At 31.0% G+C, this 22,462-nt stretch overlaps 1 protein-coding gene across 6 annotated transcripts in view; it reads right to left on the reverse strand.

Moving 5' to 3' along the window:
• The window catches only part of LOC143049677 (uncharacterized), a 79,361-nt gene that overhangs the window by 46,878 nt on the left and 10,021 nt on the right, over positions 1–22,462 (reverse strand). The window contains exons 3-7 of one of the 6 annotated variants that reach the window (XM_076223330.1): positions 16,081–16,279; positions 14,972–15,705; positions 12,716–12,784; positions 12,058–12,093; positions 3,753–3,904 (exon numbers count right to left, since the gene is read on the reverse strand). In XM_076223330.1, the coding sequence (XP_076079445.1) occupies positions 3,753–3,904; positions 12,058–12,093; positions 12,716–12,784; positions 14,972–15,705; positions 16,081–16,279 (1,190 nt within the window). The remainder of the gene's footprint in view (positions 1–3,752; positions 3,905–12,057; positions 12,094–12,715; positions 12,785–14,971; positions 15,706–16,080; positions 16,280–22,462) is intronic. The other 5 variants (XM_076223329.1, XM_076223333.1, XM_076223331.1 and 2 more) reach the window with 5 other exon arrangements.

A 22,462-nucleotide genomic window follows, 5' to 3' on the forward strand; every position in this document is an offset into this window, starting at 1 on the left:
GAAAAGAAATAGATAATGTTCATTACATTTTAATAGGATGAAATGCTGTATTCTAATTTTTAAAAGACTATTTTTTTTATATTTCATGATGATTGCTGTCTCATTGAGTACCTTACATCTGCTTTTATTGATACTTTTTGTTTTATTTTTTTATCACTGTAATCAACACAAGAGTGCACACGCTGAAATGTCTCGCCTTCTTTACTAATTATTGATATTATGTTGATAGCCCTAAGTATAAAGCTTTATTAAAAACTGTCACATAAACTTAGCATTAACCAAGATAACTAAACAAAGACCAATGAACCATGAAAATGAGGTCAAGGTCAGATGAACCATGCCAGGCAGACATGTACAGCTAACAATGCTTCCATACAACAAATATAGTTGACCTATTACTTATAGTTTAAGAAAAATTTGTAAGGGTTCCGCGGAACCCAGTGTCTAGCCTATTTTTGCTGTCAATTGCAGGCTCAACAATAATGAGGAAAAAAATCAATAAAAATATTCCTCTTGTTACTATTTTATGATTGTAAGAAAATCTAAGTCCATTTAAAAGTAAATTACAGAAAAAACGGAGTAATCTTTTTACAAACTTTACTTCTGGATACAATCTAATATGATCATAAATAAGCTTCTGTCCAAGTTTGGTACAAACCCAGTATAGTTTAATTAAGAAAGTTATTAAAATTTTAAAAACTTTAACCACAGAGTGAATGTAATGGTTCCCCGCAGAAAAACTAAGTCCATTTAAAAGTAAAATATGGAAAAAATGGATTTATTTATTTACAAACTTTACTTCTGGATACAATCTTATGATCATAAATAAGCTTCGTCCAAGTTTGGTACAAACCCAGGATAGTTTAAGAAAGTTATTAAAATTTTAAAAACTTTAACCACAGAGTGAATGTAATGATTCCCCGCAGAAAAACTAAGTCCATTTAAAAGTAAAATATGGAAAAAATGGATTTATTTATTTACAAAATTTACTTCTGGATATTATCTTATGATCATAAACAAGCTTCTGTCCAAGTTTGGTACAAACCCAGGATAGTTTGAGAAAGTTATTAAAATTCAAAAAACTTTAACCACAGAGTGAATGTTTTGTTTCCCCGCAGAAAAAACTAAGTCCAATTATAGTAAAATATGGAAAAAATGGAATTTTATTTTTACAAAATTTACTTCTGGATATTATCTTATGATCATAAACAAGCTTCTGTCAAACTTTGGTAGAAATCCAGTATAGTTTAAGAAAGTTATTAAAATTTCAAAAACTTTAACCACAGAGTGAATATTTGTTGCCGCCGCCGACGACGACGGAATGTAGGATCGCTTAGTCTCGCTTTTTCGACTAAAGTCGAAGGCTCGACAAAAATAGACCAAAATACAAAAACTTAACCCTGAGCAATGAACCGTGAAAATGAGGTTGAGGTCAAATAAAACCTGCAAGACTGACATATAGATCATAAAATATTTCCATACACCAAATATAGTTGACCTATGGCATATAGTATTAGATAAAAAGACCAAAACTCAAAAACTTAACTTTGACCACTCAACCATGAAAATGAGGTCAAGGTCAGATGACATCTGCCCGCTAAACATGTACATCTTACAATCATTCCATACAACAAATATAGTAGATCTATTGCATAAAGTATGAGAAAAACAGACCAAAACACAAAAACTTAACTATAACCACTGAACCATGAAAATGAGGTCAAGGTCAGATGACATCTGCCAGTTGGACATGTACACCTTACAGTCCTTCCATACACCGAATATACTAGACCTATTGCTTATAGTATCTGAGATATGGACTTGACCACCAAAACTTAACCTTGTTCACTGATCCATGAAATGAGGTCGAGGTCAAGTGAAAACTGTCTGACGGGCATGAGGACCTTGCAAGGTACGCACATACCAAATATAATTATTCTATTACTTATAATAAGAGAGAATTCAACATTACAAAAAATCTGAACTTTTTTTTCAAGTGGTCACTGAACCATGAAAATGAGGTCAAGGACATTTGACATGTGACTGACGGAAACTTCGTAACATGAGGCATCTATATACAAAGTATGAAGCATCCAGGTCTTCCACCCTCTTAAATATAAAGCTTTTAAAAAGTTAGCTAACGCCGCCCCCGGATCACTATCCCTATGTCGAGCTTTCTGCAACAAAAGTTGCAGGCTCGACAAAAATCAATGTTAATCTTGTGTATCATGTTTATATATCACAATTTGTATTTATTATTCTGTTCTTCATGGGCGTCTTGATTGACAAATAAAACTATTCTTCATCTTAATCTTACTCTAAAGCACTGTGACCCCACATCTTATTCTACTATGGTGTTATCTTGGATGATTTTATAATAGAATGTGCCATGGTGCTTTATTTTTTGGAAAACCAGTTCCTTGTTAATTTCCATGGTGCTATTTGAAAGTTCTGGGGAGAACACTTAAGGTTGACAAAAGACCACATGGATTTGGCTTTTCCCACTTGCCCACCCAGAAGGGTTTCTCCTAGGTCAATTATTTTTTTCGCCACTTTTTTTGCCAAAACAATATATTTCTGCCACTTCAATATTTTTTTAGACAAGTAAGATTAAAATATTTTTCCTTTAATATACCACATGACACCCCCCTCCCCTCGCCCCCAACAAAACAACCATAAGTCATAAGTTAGCCCCATTGTTGTCTATGATTATCCTCTTAAACTTATTTCAAGTTTACATTGTAATGAATAAACATTTTAACATTTTACTTTTAAAAAGAAAATCTTTGCTTTTTTTCAACTTTAAAAGGGGGGGGGGGATTCATCATAATTGCATGGAACAACTTTTCTAAAAGTGCGATCAAATAACTTTTTTATCATAAAGAAGATATAAGTCCAGGAATATAACAAAATTCTAGAACACGTTTTACCATGATATTACCAGATAGATGAATAGTTCTTTGGGAAAAGTTTCTTCAAATAATATAAATATGTGCTCTTTAGTAAGTATACTGAGAAGTGGTTTTTACAACAAAACTATTTTTTATCACTTGCAATTGCTCCCTCATTTAAGGGATAGTCATTACATTGAGAGTTTATCCCTGTTGAATATATTTCTTCATAACGATTGTTTTCTTTTCCGGACCATAGTAAATGAAAAATTTGAGACGTAGACCGTAGCTATGTGTGAAACACGTGCGTCGGCAAAACTACTTTAAAGTGCCCTCATAAATCAATTATCTAAATCATAGTAATAAGATAAAGTTTAAAGTTGGCGATTTTTTATTCCTTTGGACATTTTTCTTCATGACAGCAGTTTTTCTTTGTGGACTATCTTTAAAAGATGGATAGATCGAGACGTCAAAAGTATGCTTCAAACATGTGTGTTTCAAAGTGGTTAATAAATCCTTTATGTGACATGTGATGGACGCAATTTAACAATATCTTTTTGTCAAACAATATAATCAACCCCTTTATTAATTAGTCATTTGTTGCCTGCAGCCATTAAATGCAATCAGCTGATTATTAATTTCTGTCAAAATCTTAATAAGTTCAAGGTGAATTCTGAGTACTGTCTGATCAGGTAAAGTCCGAGAAACCCAGAAAATAAATAAAAAAAACAAGATGGATGCAATATTAAATCGTTTATGCATTTCTTTCGCCAATTTCTTTCGCAAATGATGAATTTTAATCGTCACAATTCTTTTTTTCACAACCGCCAGCAGAAACCCTGCCACCCTGTATACACATACCCTCTAAAAGCTTGATCACAATCTGTTCTACTCCTGATAATAAACCCATCAGTCTGTTCTTTTTCTTGACGTCTTTTCAGCAATTTTTCTTCTCGTACTTGTCTTGATTTTGTCTTTAACCAATTGTTATATGCTTCTTCTATTTCTTTTGCCTAAAAATAAATTCAATTGTATCAAATGAACTGCTAACACTAGTCCAGGAAAACCTTTGATAGCACTTTTGTTTACATATAACTAGGTGTTTGAGGTATCATATTTATACCATATTTAATTATCTAAAGATAAAAAGTGATGCCCGCTGCAATATTTAGAATAAAAGCCTCCTGATAAGAGAGAACTTGTCAACTGGAGAATGAAAACGTAGTCTTGAGCAATAAGGATATTTTGACATGACTGACTGACTAATGCTTTAGTTGTAGCACTATTAATATAATAAGATGAGTTAGAATGCTGTCACCCTATGAGAGAAACAATGAGATATACTGTAAATGCTAGGTAAAGTAGATATGAGATATATCTTATATCATACATGCTGATTAATGATGTCAACCTCAGGCTCAGGGAAAATAGTAATGAGATATATTGTAAATACTGTTGCCCTCGATGTTAGTATGAATGAGATATATTGAAAAGGCTTTCACCCTAGATGAAATTCACAATGAGATTTATTGTAAATTATGTCACCCTCTGTAAAATTAGATATGAGATATATTGTAAATACTGCCACCCTAGGAAAAGCATAAATGCCTTGCTTTCAGAAGTTTTCATCACAAACAAGGTAATAAGTATAGTAAGAGCTACTGCTTATGACTAGTTTATTTGCATAAAATTGATACAATTGCAACAACAATGTTTGGATTGAGAAGGAAATAGGGGCCAAAATTTTGTCTTTTGCTGATAACTTTGATGAACATGTTTTTTATGCCCCACCTACGATAGTAGAGGGGCATTATGTTTTCTGGTCTGTGCGTCCGTTCGTCCGTCCGTCCGTTGTCCGTCCGTCCGTCTGTCTGTCTGTCCGTTCGTCCGTCTATCCCGCTCCAGGTTAAAGTTTTTGGTCAAGGTAGTTTTTGATGAAGTTGAAGTCCAATCAACTTCAAACTTAGTACACATGTTCCCTATGATATGATCTTTCTAATTTTAATGCCAAATTAGAGTTTTTACCCCAATTTCACGGTCCACTGAACATGGAAAATGATAGTGCGAGTGGGGCATTCGTGTACTGAGGACACATTCTTGTTTTTTTGTATATTGCTTATATAGTTTTGAAAATTATAGAAGTGAAATAAATATTGTGATTAAGGGCAACAACTCCTGTAGATCTAATGTTGCTGATAATTTTTTGCTGTTCAAACTTATAAGATATAATACAAAACAGTTAAGTCGGTTAAAAATCAACATTTAAGAACAATAACTCTCTATCAACTAAATTTTACCAAAAACACAAAAAAGTAAAAATTACAGTTGTCATGTTTTGGTCCATTACTTACATGACTTACAATTTCAGATATATTGTCTAACTAGGAAATATTGCCATGCTGTCCAATTAAATTTTAAAATTTAAAGTTTCTCTTTGACTATTTTAGTTTCCCAATTATAGAGCAAAACCTTTAGAAAGTATTAAAATCATCTTTTAGAAGATGAAATTGTTGCTGTGTTTTTATAATCACAAAAATTGCGACAGATTGCAATAATTGTAACTTGTATTTTGAATTTTTTTATATGAATTAAACAAAATTTTTCTCAATATTGCAAAAATTATAATAACATTTTAGACTAAAATGACAAAATCGCAATAATAAATGCATGCAATAATTACTGTATAGACAGTAACTATTTTACCCATGTTAACAATTTGGAAGATCTCTTTTTAGGTCAATAACTCCTTCAAAACAATTACCATTTCCTCAATGTTGAAAGATTTGTTGATCTTTTCTTACTAATCACTTTTGCATTTCAAAGGTTATTTATATAATTACCATTTTAGAAGAAAACCAGGTGCTCAGCAGGGTGCAGCTTCATACGAACACAGAAGTCGAACCCTGAACAGTGGGGGCAAGTATGGACACAACATTCAAGCCTGATACAGCTCTGAATTTTGAATTGCAATCAGATTTTTGACATAATATGAGCTTCCTTTTGTGGATATTAACATTGTGTTAAAATTTTGTTGATTTCTTTCTAATTATTCAAAATTTATTATCCAGAAATAATCCGTCTTCGAACGCAGCTGACGACGATGATGACGCCGCTGACGGCGTGATACCAATATACGACCAAAATATTTTTAATTTTTGCAGTCATATAACCAGGTGCTCCGCAGGGCGCAGCTTTATACGACCGCAGAGGTCGAACCCTGAACAGTTGGGGCAAGTATGGACAAAACATTCAAGCGTGATACAGCTCTGAATTTGGATTGTGATCAAATTTTTGACATTACATGGGTTTTTTTTACACAAAACAAATGTCAAGATTTTACAAATCAATTAAAGATTTCTTCTTATTTAAATCTAAAATTAAATAGTTGACACAGCATAGGTTTCTGACACAGAATGAATGTGGTCTAATGAACTTAAAAGTTTTTTTTTGCCTTTGAGCAATTGACTATGCTGTTGAATATTAATCCTCTCAAAAAAATGTTTGAAGAAATTTTCTTTTTATTTATGAAATCTGAAATGAGAAAAATTTAACCCCCCCCCCCCCTTTTTTCACATCCCCGTTTCCCTTTTTCCAAAACTGATATCAATTCAAATTTCTAATGGAGTTTGCAACAATAACTACTCTTTTAAATACATCATAAAATATTAAAATGTAAAATAAAGTGCTTGTTATCACTGAATGGTAAAGATTGGTTGGTAGTAAAAGTGAATATTCATTGTTTATTGTATAAAACAATAAAAAAAACTTCATCAGTAACATTTTATATTGGCAAATTTCCAATGAAGTTATTTACATAAAGTTATTGGCAAATAAAAATAGAAAATGACATCATAGTCATGTCTGGCAAATTTCCAACATACATTATCTAAAACATTTTAGATAAGATAAGGAAAAAAAGCTTCATCAGCAACATTTTATATTGGCAAATTTCCAATGAAGTTATTTACATAAAGTTATTGGCAAATAAAAATAGAAAATGACATCATAGTCATGTCTGGCAAATTTCCAACATATATTATCAACTACTATTCTATACAAAGAAAGATAACTCCAATTGAAAATTAATTGCTATTGCACAATATTGTGCAATTAGATATTTCTTGCTATTGTGCAATACTGTGCAATTGAAAATTTCTTGCTATTGCACAATACTTGATATGGAATCCTGATTTGGACCAACTTGAAAACTGGGCCCATAATCAAAAATCAAAGTACATATTTAGATAAAGCATATCAAATAAGCCCAAGAATTTAATTTTTGTTAAAATCAAACTTAGTTTAATTTGGACCCTTTGGACCTTAATGTAGACCAATTTGAAAACTGGACCAAAAAATTAAGAATCTACATACACAGTTAGATTTGGCATATCAAAGAACCCATTTATTCAATTTTTGAAGAAATCAAACAAAGTTTAATTTTGGACCCCCATTTGGACCAACTTGAAAACTAGGCCAATAATTAAAAATCTAAGTACATTTTTAAATTCAGCATATCAAAGAACCCCAAGGATTCAATTTTTGTTAAAATCAAACTAAGTTTAATTTTGGACCCTTTGGACCTTAATGTAGACCAATTTGAAAACGGGACCAAAAATTAAGAATCTACATACATAGTTAGATTCGGCATATCAAAGAACCCCAATTATTCAATTTTTGATGAAATCACACAAAGTTCAATTTTGGACCCTTTGGGCCCCTTATTCCTAAACTGTTAGGACCAAAACTCCCAAAATCAAACCCAACCTTCCTTTTATGGTCATAAACCTTGTGTTTAAATTTCATAGATTTCTATTTACTTATACTAAAGTTATGGTGCAAAAACCAAAAATAATGCTTAATAGGGCCCCTTTTTGGCCCCTAATTCATAAACTGTTGTGACCTCAACTCCAAAAATCAATCCCAACCTTCCTTTTGTGGTCATAAACCTTGTGCTAAAATTTCATTGATTTCTATTTACTTATACTAAAGTTATTGTGCGAAAACCAAGAATAATGCTTATTTGGGCCCTTTTTTGGCCCTTAATTCCTAAACTGTTGGAACCAAAACCCCCAAAATCAATCCCAACCTTCCTTTTGTGGTCATAAACCTTGTGTCAAAATTTCATAGATTTCTATTCACTTAAACTAAAGTTATAGTGCGAAAACCAAGAAAATGCTTATTTGGGCCCTTTTTGGCCCCTAATTCCTAAAACGTTGGGACCAAAACTCCCAAAATCAATACCAACCTTCCTTTTGTGGTCATAAACCTTGTGTTAAAATTTCATAGATTTCCATTCACTTTTACTAAAGTTAGAGTGCGAAAACTAAAAGTATTCGGACGCCGGACGACGACGACGACGACGACGACGCCGACGCCAACGTGATAGCAATATACGACGAAAAATTTTTCAAATTTTGCGGTCGTATAAAAAGGATCAAAAACACAAAAAACTTTCTTGGAAATTTAGAGTTTCACTTTCTATAATGGTTTGTTAGATAAAAGACAATACTTGCATTTTACCTCTTTGTTCCAATTGAAAGATGTACAGAAGCACAATAGCAACAAGAAAGTTACAAGATTGATGTACTGACAATAGCAACAAGAACGTTACAAGAATGATGTTCTGACAATAGCAACAAGAATAGTGTGAGGACAACTACAGACAATAGCAACAAAAAATCAATATATGAACATTAGCAACAAGAAAGATGTATGGACAAACACATACTAATTAATATTAACAAACAAAGCCTATTTTTGATTAAAGCTATGTCTAATATAACCAAAAATTATAACATTAAATCATTCAAATGCACATCTACCTAAACACAAATATACTCGAGCGTATTATTTTACAAAGTATGAATCATGCTAAATGATGCCTGTGACCAAAAAAATCTTCAATAGTGATTTTGAAATAATACAACTATTCTTAATCCAACTATGATATGACAGTCTTTTTTTTTTTAAACATGAACAAGTCTATGATTTGTTTGTAATTGTGATCATCTCAATGATTTTATAAAACAAGTTTTAAAGCATACAGTTTCCCTTGTTTGAATTGCTTCTGTCCGAATTTGTATTATGACTTTGCCGGTCTAAAGCCCTTCAACCTGACTTCAGAGACCTTAAATTGTCACTCAAAACTTCTTTTTATGATAAGCAACTTAAATATGTAAGGCAGATTTTACAATAAGAAGGAATTATTGTTTTTTGTATCCATCAAAAAAGCAATTGCTGAAACTGTGAAACAGACTGTGTAATGGAGTAATGCATTATGTTATTGAATAAAATGTGTCTTTCTGAGTAAATAAAAATAAAAATTACTCTGTGTTTGTGTTTTATGTTAGAATTAGAGGGTTTTCAATTTCAAAATATTGGACATGGAATAGACATCATGACCTACTTTACTGACATCCAGCTTATTTGGAGTGGAATTTTGAAGTATTATTTATAAGTGGAGCCTAATAACATGGACTTATATTTTAATAAAAAGTCTTCTTTTGTGTTTTAATCATAACTTTAAGGCAGATTTTTATTGGTAAAGGCTAAAAAAGGTAATTTAATAATATTGTTGCTAACGTCACGTCTTTTCCGTCCATTGTGGTATGTCACGATCGCAATTTTCTTGTTAGTTCTCAGACAGCCCATTGTAGTTATTTTTATCCCGGGTTTTATAAATAATTGAAAATAGCAATCATATTAAATTTGGATGACGTAAGGGGGTCAAAGGACTTGAGGAATCAATATCATTGGCTGTTTTATTTTTTGCGAACGTTACTGTTCGAGGTTTCCGTCCAAATCAGTGTAACGTGAGCAACATATATTTATATCTGTAACTCTCCTGTATAGGAGTTACGATATCGCCCTTTGCAGAAATAGATTCGGAGTCAGTTCCTTCACATGATGGGGAAGCAAAGAAGGTAAGTTGTATGTAATATCGTTACAAGAGGACCTTAAATGTATTCCGTCCATCAAAAAGACGTTCGCAACAAAACATAATGTCATGATAGTAGATGTTGCTAATGTTACTATTACGAATTGGTTTCTTGTGTATTCATTTGATATAAAGTACACCTGCAAATGACATTCTGTATATTTAGAAATTCTAAACCAGACTGTACAATTTTATTACTCCAGGCATATATTAAACATCACTGTGTGCATACATGTTAACTTTTAAAGATGTTGTTGCTCATGTGACATGTCCAAATGTCGCTAACGTTACTCATTTTTGTCTCCGTCACATTAGCAACATGAAAGTAGGAGACAGAACACAATACTGTAAAATCTGCCATAAGTAATAGCTGGTAACTTCAATGTCTATAAAAAATTGTGATACTATAATTATCAACCAGGTACAAATTTCAGTGGCTTAATCTAAAAATCAAATAAAGTATAAACTAAAAAGGTACAATTTTCACCTCTTCATTCCTTTTCAAATGTTATCAAAAGTTCTTCATCTCTAATTATTTCTTTTGATAACCACCTCACACATTTTGGGTGACAAACTTATGTGTCTCTTGCCATAACTAAAATCTCTGGTGACAGATTAATGTCATGAGTGATAAATCAAAGTGTCCACTTATTCTTAGAATGAAAAATTTACTAGCACTGATGACCAAAAGTAAAATATTTATATAAAAGTAATGATTACATCAGCAAAACAAATCAATACAAAGAAGGGCAACTGTTAATAATCATTTATGGCTTAAAAAAGTTTATAAACAGCAAATGGATCACTACTCTCATTCAATCAATTAAAATGTATTGTTTTTGATTGAATGATGTTAAACATTGTTTTCGGCACTACTGGCTATTTTGTGAGGGTCAGTTTTATTTGTTGCTGTAGCTGGAGAACCACAACTGAGCTTTGGCAGGAAAACTGAGAATCCTTGTCATTTAAGATAGGAGTTTACCACACCTGCCATGTGTAGGATTCTAACATACAATCTCAGGGTTAAAAAGATCATAGAATTATTCAGATCTATAAAAGAAGTGCAAAATTAAAATTAAAAGTGTAATAGATACATGAAATATTAGAATTAAAAATGAAATATAGAAAAAAGCAAATCTAAATTTTTGAAGTGTTTCTTAAAATCATTTAACAATGCCTTCTAGCTTCCTTATATTAGAGGTACATGTATTTCTTATATCAGCAGGAGATATTTTTAAGCTAAACGACAAATTAACTATTTTTTACAAGAACTAAAAGTTTGAATATTTTAATCAAATTTAATTGATCATGAATTCTATATACCGGTAATTGAATTAGTTTGTTTCAGTTCAATTTTCCCATTTAGAATATGTCTGTGAAACATAACTTAGAAAGTAATCATAAAATAAAGGTTAATTTCACAGTATACAAGCTTAAGGCGGTTCAAAGCATTTCAATATTCACATTTTTAAATATAATAAGTCTCTCATAACTCTTTATAGAGTGGCTCTTGTTAACTTGTGTTTTAAAAAGTTGTATATTTTATATGTAACAAGTGGACTTTAATAAAGTATTTGTCTTGTCTTGTCTAAATTTTATATGTAACAAGTGGACTTTAATAAAGTATTTGTCTTGTCTTGTCTAAATTTTATATGTAACAAGTGGACTTTAATAAAGTATTTGTCTTGTCTTGTCTAAATTTTATATGTAACAAGTGGACTTTAATAAAGTATTTGTTGTGTCTTGTCTAAATTTTATAAAGACAGTTGTTATGTCATACCTGCTGTTATACAAAAGCAAAATATACCTCTTCCAAAGGGAGACAACAAATGTACAATTAGAAAAAAAAAAAATTGAAAAATTAGACAAAAAACTATCATTTTTCAATTTGTGTAAGTTGTATTGGTTTTTTTTAAGATCATAGCACCTGTATATCCCAAAGACATTGTTTTTTTACAGGCAATAAATGAAGCCTTTGGCTAACAGCAGAATTATGAAGCAGGGATCAAGTGATGATCTACAGTAAACTGGATACCTGTCCCATAAAAATCCCTTGTAATCAAATTAAAATCATTATCTGGTGTACAAGAAGGTTGACCAGGTTCTCAAAAAAGAAATTTCAAGAATTTTTAAAGCTTTACAAGAACAGACAAATAAAGCAATTCTGCACAATCACTCAAAAAGGTGTCAATGGGCTATGTTCTCTTACAGTATAAAGTTTGGGCCTACCTCTGATTCAGTAATGGACTCATTCTCATCTCCATGCTGGTCCAAAATATGAAATTAAAATAATTTGGGTCAACATTCAGTCTCATAGTTAAAACAGTAATCATTAATGGAGATAAACTGAAAAAAAAAATTTCCTCTTTTTTTTTTTTTTTGGAATGAGAGTAGTGAAACATTGTGCTGTTAGTTGTTAGCCATAATTTGCTCCTCCTAGAGGGCTCAAAGTACAATTATTATATAGTAGCTCAATAAAAAATCAATACACAATTTATTGGTAGGAAAATTACATATATGTACTAGTACAGTACTTAGTAGACAGTCTACAGTTAAGTTTTCAAGGCTGTATCTCTTTTTATAAATTCATAATTTAGAAGATTTTAATTTCTGGAATTACCACGTAATAATTAACATCTTATTCGTATGAATAATTAAAAGAATTAAACATTTATGATTCAGTGAACATACAAGTTCATTTATTTTTTTTCATACAAAATGGAAGTTATAGACAACAGATAAATGTAACCATTGTTTCATGCATAGTAATAGGGAAAACACGACCGGTCCGACCCAGAAACCATATTAGAAGTATAATGACATGCTACAAGCATTAGAATTTAGATAGAACAACAACAGAGCCCTCTAGTGAGAAGATTTATCCTACCTCCTCGTCATCATCGCTGTCATTGAGATGATCACCTGACCCTTCGTCCTGCTGGTCTCTGCGATATTTCTATAGTCAGATAGTTAAATATATTAGTTCACAGCAAATACATACAATCAGCCACAAAACAAAATTAAAACCAACTTCATTACAGCTGCTTATTAAGAACATTAATTACTGTGGATTCAATTATTTTCGTGGGTACCAATTTTCTTGAATTGAGGAAAACTTGCACTTTTTGTCCATTCGTTTTTGATGTGTTTTGTTATTTGATTTTGCCATGTGATTATGGACTTTCCGAATTGACTTTCCTCTAAGTTCAGTATTTTTTTTATTTTACTTTTTTCTTGGATATATATTTCGTGGTTTTGCATTTTGGTTTAGTATATAAAATTTGTATTTCGTTGGACATTAAAATTCATGGTTCCCAGCGAAATCCATGAAAAATTGTCATCCAAATATAATAATGAATTCACAGTATCCTATATTTTCTACACTTGGGCGAAGGGTAAAGGAGTAAGTTATCTTTGGTTATTTATTTTGAGAATTCTACATGTAGCAAAATAAAACAAATAACCAGAATTAATAATTAGTTTGTTTATCAAATGCTCTGAAAGAGGGTGGTAGGGAAAGATAATCCAGGATTTTTTTATTAGGGCCTTTAATTTGTGCAAAAATAAATATTTATTTATTACGAACAAGCACTTGTACATGCCACTATGACTAAGAACTTAGCTACATGTATATATATGAGACATGCACCCCATGCAACACAGTGTGTCATAAGTCCTAGGTATATATATTTTCTATAAAGCAATGATTTCATGGAATAATGATGTTATCAAAACTGTGGAATTCCCAACATTGCATTTTGCAATGAGCACTGATGAGTGAATTTGTTTCAAAACTTTTTTAGTGATAGATAGTACATGTATAAAAATTGTCTGAATATCAGTCAGTATCTAAAAGTAGACAGTAGATTGCAAAATATAAGCTAAGATAATTATCAGAAAATTTCGAAAAAAAAGTATAGTGTACAAAAATCCCAAATTTAAAGGATGAAAAGCCTGTCAAATTCTGTAAAAAAAAAGTTTAGCAGCAGTTGTGAAGTTGGCAATAATTACTTATACAAATACAAATGACAAGTGGACAAAATGTGAAGGAAATTAATATCATATATTGATACAACCAGCCAAATTGAAATCAGTATTTAAAAAAAATATTGATAGTTAATCATTGATATAGTTAATACAAATAACAGGCAGGATAAACAAATAATAAGAGGATGGGGCAAACATCAACAAGACAACAACACAATGAAACTTCCTGTAAATATGGCCATTATATGTACATTGTATACTCAACAATATACATGGTTAGAAAAAACTATACTTGTACTTTTAATATGGATTCTGTGAACTAACTTTTTTTTCTAAATAATATCTAAATGGCAAATCAACATATTATATCCGCTTGAGCCGTGCACCAGCAGTCAAAATCAAATTGTATATTAGTCATGACCAGAAAAATGAGGCTGTTTTTTGAAACCTTGAATAAAATGCTTTTGATAATAGAAAAAGATTTACATACTTTTTTTTATGTAGTACCCTATTAATTTCCGCTTCAAGGCAGCACTCACACCAGCAAAGTGGAAAGGGATTAATATAAGTTGCAAAACTTGTTTCCCAATCCACTATAAATAAATATGTTTAAACTATCAATTTCTGATTTGTTACTGAAAAGACACAATTCTTATTACTTGGCTTTTTACATAAGTGTAAATTATTGGTAAGATATTCTAAGGATATATATTTATTCAGTTTTCGTTGAGGTTAATATAAAAGTCAATCTTTAGTTTTCGGTGTAGTATATTTTGTACAGTTGTCTTTTTTTTTTTTTTTTCATTTGGTCATCAGGTCTTGTCTTTTTTTATTAAATTTTTTGTTGGTCCCATGGTATTTTCTCCCCCTCTTTTATGAACCATCTATCTGGCATTTCAAACAATGTAAATAGTCCAAATTAATAACTACCTCTCCATAGTCAATAAGAAGTAAAAAGTTATAATCTAAGAATTCACATGATCTTGGAATAATTCTCATAAAGACTCCATCTTTTTATCAAACCATGAGATAAATCACCCAAGCCGATGATAAGTTAAACGATTTTTTAAGCCCATCTGGTATGACCTTAGGTTTTTTTGTATTATTGATGTTATAAACCCCTGATCCCCTCCATTCACCTATATATTATTCTTACTTTTTCATGATTTCCATTCTTCTTTCGTTCCTGATCTTCCTGTTTTTGTTGTTCCTTCTTTTGTTCTCTCTTTTTCGACCACCAAGATTGAAAAATGTCATCATTATCTCGCTGTTTTGTATATTCTTCCTCTTCTTTTCTTCTCTTTTCCTCCTGTTTTCTTCTTTCTTTTTCTTCCTGTTGCTGCTTCAGTAGTTTCTTATCCTCAGGTGTCATTGCATAAGGTGAGTTATATGAAAAATTTTCTAATGGTCGATGAGAGTCGTGTGTTGTTCGTGCCGACTGAGCACGCTGTTTTGATGAACCAGGACGAACAACTCTTCTAGAAGTGGAAGAACTGCTAGATGGACGTGGATTGGACGGCGGTGTAGGTTGGCGGGAGGACGATGATGAGCGATTTTCCTTGTTATCCTCGTCTAACGATTCGTCAATAAACTGTGGTAGTCCCATATCTTTGGCTCTGACATCATCGGAACTTACAACCTCAAATTTACCATCTTGTTCTATGACAATTTTTTCACTATTATTGTTTTTATTTTCAGAATCTGTCTTTGATTTTTCAGAGGGTCGTGGTGTTTCATCATCATCACTAGGGGGCACCACCAAATCAACAAGAGTGTCTTTGAATCCAACTCTTGAATCCTTCCTTTTGTCTGGTGGAGTCGGGTCTTTGGCTAACTCTTCATTATAAATTTTCAATTTATCTTTCACATCATACTCAGGGGGGTCTTCTTCTACAAAAGGTTAAAAAAAATACATAAGATAAGGAACAGCAATCAGAACCTGACAGTCCTAAAAATGTAAAGAATCAAGCAAAATGGACCAAAAACTAAAATAGAAAGAATAGAAAAAAATTGCCTAAAGATTTTTTAAAAATACAGAATTAAAGGAACACCAGACCCTCATGTATGTTAATACCTCAAGTTGTTCTTTCACATTTTATTCTTTTTTGTATTGGGCCAAAATCTCCTCATTTTTACAGAATAAGAAAATACCCAGTATACACATTCTAATGATGTTCCCTAACAGAATAAGAATTTAAGCTTCTACAGCCCTCACACAAAAATAAGCAATTATAGGTTCCCAGACAGCCTTCAAGTCAGCTTTACCTGGTAACCCTAATTCACTTTTCATCATTTCCATTTCTTCCAAGGCTCTCTTCTGGTCTTCAGTTATTTTATAATCTTCAAGCTCAGAATCCTCATCATCAGTTGATCGACCTTTTTGACCTTTGTCTTCTTCATCATCACTTTTATTTGGAGATTCAGTTTCAATTTTATCTCTTTTATTCTTTAATTCATCATTATCCTAAAATATAAGAGACATTTTAATTTATAATTTAAACTGCAAAAAATGTCTCTGTTATTGAAGCTGTTTCCCTGTTGTATGCTAAATCTACAAAATATAAGATTTTTACCATATCAAAATAAATAAATCATTTATGTTTTTTTATCATTATTTACAGTCGAATATTAAAATGAATTCACATTGACCTGTAGATTCATTTTTTTTCCATGAGTATCAATTTTAATGGATTGAAGGAATATAATGCATTTGAGAAAAGCATTTCTATTCTCTTTTAAAACTGATGAAATTTTCAAAAGGTTAAAAAAATGTTCATCATTTACTTATCAATTGCCTATATATCAGTATGTTTTATAAAAGCAGCAAATCCCAAAGTTTTTTTAAGTTTTTTTCTCCAATTGGCTTTTGGAATGTGTTGTTGGGTTGAATGTATTCCTAATTTCTCCTTTAACATATTTAAGTAATGTCTCAAGCACCATACAATTCCTAATCTTGGCTAGCCTCACTGAAGAGGACGGGAGTGGATCGTAACCCTTGGCTATCAAAGATGACTATTCCTTTACCATTCCATCTTTTTAACATGATAAACAATTGCACTTCCATTCCAATTTATATGCACCAATCAACCGCATAAATATCCCAATACTATGAATGTCAATATTCTATTCTCCAAAGAAAGATCTAATCCTTATATCATACTAACTACATTTTCTCTAAAATACTAAGCCGATTCCCCAATTATTGACATTACTTTTCTGAAGATATAATTCCATGCATCTGAAATCCTCCTCATTTTCCTTTGAATTTATTAACATTATCTCTTTACTTCATGTGAAAAGTCTCTTTATCATTTCTACGATATTTCCAAATAATTCTGCTTTCTACTCCATTTTAGCAGATAATTATATCGAAAACACTAAGATAGGTTACTAAGAAATAAACATACATTTGCCTGTAAACGGAATTGTGTATAGAATTGAATTTGATAGTAAAATATGAACGACAATGAAATGGAGAATATAACCTTTCCTTTGTTGGGAAATTTATCTCAGCAGAGACACATTTATAACAATAAATATAAATCCAGGCCAAAAGTAGTAAAATATGTTTCAGTGCAGAGGAGCATTTCATTTATCAAAACGTTTTTTATGCTTACATTGAAAGTAATAATTAAAAAGTTTAACAAACATGTTATTAAAAGGAGGCGACTTTTTTTATGTCATCTGTTCGGTATACATTTTTTATTTATTGTGAATCTTTTTTCTTTATTATTTTTAATATTATTAATAGTTTTTGAGAATTACAAACTCTGGCCTTATTAGATACCAATCTCTTAAGAGACAGCTGAAATTGTCAAACTATTTATTTTGATCGTACTATCAAATACATGTAACATCATGAAACATGACGTTCCCTCGCTAGTAAACATTTAATGATGGGATTTATCCACAACTTTTTAACACTGTATTGTTCAGTAAAAGGTCATTTGTTTTACAGCATCTATAAAATAGCAAAACTATCATCTTTATAAACCTTCATGATACTATATGAAAATAAGAATTAGAATTAGCGCCAATCAGACAACTCTCCACCAGCCACCAAATGACATAGATTCAGTGGGGGGGTTCCAGGGGTTGGAACCCCCCTTTGTTTGGCCGATCAATGCATTTGAATGGGAGCATATAGTTGGAACCCCCCCTTTACTCTGGGTTGGGAACCCCCCCCCCCTTTTTAAAATGGCTGGATCCACCACTGAGATTTATGATGTAAAAATAATATATGGTATCATTGCCAATGAGACAACTCTCCACAAGACATTTTTTTTAAACTCTGCTGATAGACATCCTGGCTTTCGACCTGAAAGTTGAAACCAATGATTTGTCTATTATCTATGAATGGGATTATAAATAAGAAAATAATAGCTTTGTAACAGAGTTAATAAATATTGTCTTGTATCAAATTTAAACCTTGGAGATTTAATAATATTTTAATTTAAAGGAGTAAAAAAAAATTAAATATTTCACTTTAATGAGTTGGAAAAACTTGTATTTGACCATTCAAATGAAAAGCATTGCATGTTAAATAAAAATCAAAATATTTAAAAAAGTAATAACAGTCAAACTGGTAAACAAAAGAAAACCCAGGGTGAAGAGAATAATGTACGCTTATGAACAGCTAGTGTTTATACAGAGGTTCATATAACTAGACAGCTCTCTTAAAAGATGAGGAACCAAACCATCCTTTAAAGACAATCATTTGCTATAAAAGGGTTGCCATAGCTGTTAAAATGATAAATGCAGATTTTACTGTAAAGACAAAATAATTTTTAATCCAAAAACCAAACATTAATGAATAAATCAGATAAAATAGAAAAACAGAAAAATGCTCTTAATTATTTAATATTTGCATTACAAAGAAAATTCAATAATGGTATTCACTAGTAAACATTTCTGCTCATCTGTATTTGTTTATTCTATACAGCTACCGATGACAACACGTTTAAATTTGGCCTGGCAACCAGTTATCAGTTATTAGGCTTATACTTGACGGTATTAAAAAGTCTTTCATGTTTGATGTTCGGATTTATCTGTTGCTATTGACACAAACAATACCACTGTTATTGATTTCGTCCGGACATTTCCCTTGTGGTATTATCATACAAATATCATACTTCTGATCAAAGCTGTCACCTTTATATTATAAAAATAAAATTCTATTAGTAGGCGGAGCAAGATCTAATTAAGTTTCAAATTCACAAATGTGTATTTAAATTTACCGGTAGTGCACCCTTTTGACTTGTTGAGAATTGATCGTGTTTAACATTGTGACACAAAATAAGAATTTAAAGATGACTTTTTTACCTTTATATAATTAGGAGAAAAAAACTACAGGATGAGGATATTTAACATTGTTAAAAAAATATCATTGGATCATTTTATTGCTGTTCTTCATCCTTTAAGTTGGCATCCAAAGCTCTTATTTACAAATTAAACAGACCACACTCTATAGCACAATCCAAAATATAACTACTTAAAACAGCAAAAAAAGTCGTATAATTTATATTATACATTGTTTCCATGATAAACAACTTACAATTTTATCTTAAAATTACTTTATCAAGGACTATCATGGTTAAACAGATAATAAATATTCTTTCAATTTTTATTTGTATTCTCCACTTATGTATGCATGTGTAAGCACTCATATTTGTGGATTACTTTTTTGTAGATTTTGTTTCAATAAGTCATAAATTATGGCCCCCAAATAAAAGCCATAAATCCTTTTTAAATGCTTATATTTTCTGCTGATTTGCCATAACTACAGCTTAAAACTTTGGATTCAGAAACCCTGCGAAAAATGTTAATTCTTTGAAAAATTTTTTTTTTATATAAATTGTTGTTTGCCAACATTAGATGCCTCTTAAAGTAAGTTCCTTCAACGTTATGTACAAATGTGTTAAGTGCAACATTTGTCTTATTGCAACCATCCTACATCTCCTAAGATCTATCTTCAGAACAAGAAAATTAACACTAAAAAAAACCAGCAAATTATCACATTTATTTTATTTTCCCTTGAATCAAGGACTATACACATATGTAGTACAAAGTTTACAACCACACCAATTTCCTTATTTTTTCTGTATTGGATAAAAAAAAATATAAGAAACAAAACAGTGTTCCATTTACACATGAATTAACTATATTTGGGAAATAAATTGTTATCCTCTTCCCCCCTCATACCAAATGTTCTCATTTTTTTTTTGTGGTATAGGATAAATAGATGTTAACAATAAAAAGACCACTGCTTTTCTTACATAGGAAAGAACAATGCAGACTTCTTTACTGTAAATTCTGAAATTATTGCGTGCATTTATTAATGTGATTTTGTCATTTTAAACTTAAATGCAATTCTAATTTTTACAATTTGGAGAAAATCCTGTTTAATTCATATAAAACAGGGGCGGATCCAGCCATTTTAAAAAGGGGGGTTCCCAACCCAGGACGAAGGGGGTTCCAACTATATGTCCCCATTCAAATGCATTGATTGTCCAAAAAAAAAGGGGGGTCCAACCCCCAGAACTCTCCCCTGGATATGCCACTATAAAATATAACAAAATGAGATTCTAAATTTTGTTGCATTTTTCGCTTTAATAAAAACCTTTCAATAATTTCTGAATTTACACAAGAAAGAACAATGCCTGACTTAATTAACTATATCTAGGACAAAGTATGTATATCATCTAACAACAAAAACTTCCCCCTTTATTAGGGATTATAAATACTTCAAACTACTATTTATGTCCCCTTATCTTTGATTAAGTCCATTAATTTTCTTAAAGTGATACAAAAGTATCATTGAAATTTAAATCCCATATCTTTTCAAAATGCCATCGCTTTCATTACAAAATGATTATCTAAACATAAATCTGAAAGTCTATGAGCTCTTTTGTATGAAGTCTTTATTAGTTCTTTTATGGCCTGACACATGTCATAAAGTTATCATAAAAGGGAGATAATTATCATAATAGGCCTGCAAAATTGGTTACCGATTGATTAGAAAAATCAGTTCATTTATCATTCTTGATTGATAATGTTATATAAATTAGAAAAATTCATGAAAATATCTTCTTTAGTTCTGTCTCAACAAAAAAGTCATTTAAATGTTTATTTCCTTACAATATTGATATAAAATATTGTAAAATCAGAAACTGTTGCAGCTTTCTATATAACGTTTAAAAAAAAGGTATGTGATAAATCTCCTAACTTGAATTCCATCACTTTGCTTCACTTTCTAAAATTGTGCTAATTAATCTAACGTTTTCATCTATTGATCAACAATTAAATAACAGAAAAAAATAGAATCGTTTTTTTCAGTTTGTTGTTTGTCATATCTTAGTTAAACTTAACAACGTTTGTCATATCTTAGCAAACTTAAAATGTAATGTTCTTATATAAGAATTACATAATCTTACTCAGTCACACATTTTTTTGTATCTATATTTAAAAAGAAAAATTGGGACAAACTTTTTCACTTCTTGTGAAAAGGACACCTGTCTTTCCTTTTAAATTAAGATTATAATGCTCAAACCATTTAATCTTATAATCCTTTAAACTTAAATCTACAATGCTAATTTAGTTTGTTTAGTAATTCGGTTTGATCACCATAATTCTCTATACCCTATGTAAATAGCAGACCCTTTGTAGATAAGCATTGCAAGTGTATCCCTGTAAAAGAGATGAGGGTTATATATCTATTAGAGAACATTAGAGACCAAAAGAAACAAGAATGTGTCCAAAGTACACGGATGCCCCACTCGCACTATTCTTTTCCATGTTCCATGGAGCGTGAAATTGGGTAATAATCTAATTTGGTATTAAAATTAGAAAGATTATACTATAGGGAACATATGTACTAAGTTTCAAGTTGATTGGACTTCAATTTCATCAAAAACTACCTTGACCAAAAACTTTAACCTGAAACTCCCACTTTCATTTTCTATGTTCAGTGGACCGTGAAATTAGGGTAAAAAGTCTAATTTGGCTTAAAAATTAGAAAGATCATCTCATAAGCAACAAGTGTACTAAGTTTCAAGTTGATTGGACTTCAGCTTCATCAAAAACTACCTTGACCAAAAGCTTTAAACTGGACAGATGAACGGAGCCACAGACCAGAAAACATAATGCCTCTCTACTATCGTAGGTGGGGCATAAAAAGGTTACCCCCACAAAAAAAGGTTTAAAAGTTGATCAAGTATAAATTGTACCACACATGAGGGAATGTAAAAAAACAAGGATATCTAAAATTACAGAAAAACAAGGGTAAAACAATATGGCCTCGACAACTGTGTGTAAAAAAATGTGTAGAAAATCCATTTATTATTTTCGAAATGTTTAAATATACCCTCATTATAGTACTTGTTATATCTTTAAGATGGTCTTCATCATATCTCAAGACCATAAACACCCTTCCTGAATAAATCTCATACCACATCTTCTTACTGCAATCTCCCGCCTTTTATATATTACTAAGCAATTTTAGAACAGCAAAACAAAAACAACAAAAATTTCTCAAATTACCAGTCAATGCTAACAATTTTTAGATTTTTCAATAAAGATAAAAAACAAACAATAAAAACAAACAGTAGAAAACATTTCAAGCCAAAGATGAAATGTACAAATAAAAGAT

The sequence above is a fragment of the Mytilus galloprovincialis genome, chromosome 10 (genome assembly GCF_965363235.1).
Source record: "Mytilus galloprovincialis chromosome 10, xbMytGall1.hap1.1, whole genome shotgun sequence".
NCBI lineage: Eukaryota > Metazoa > Mollusca > Bivalvia > Mytilida > Mytilidae > Mytilus > Mytilus galloprovincialis.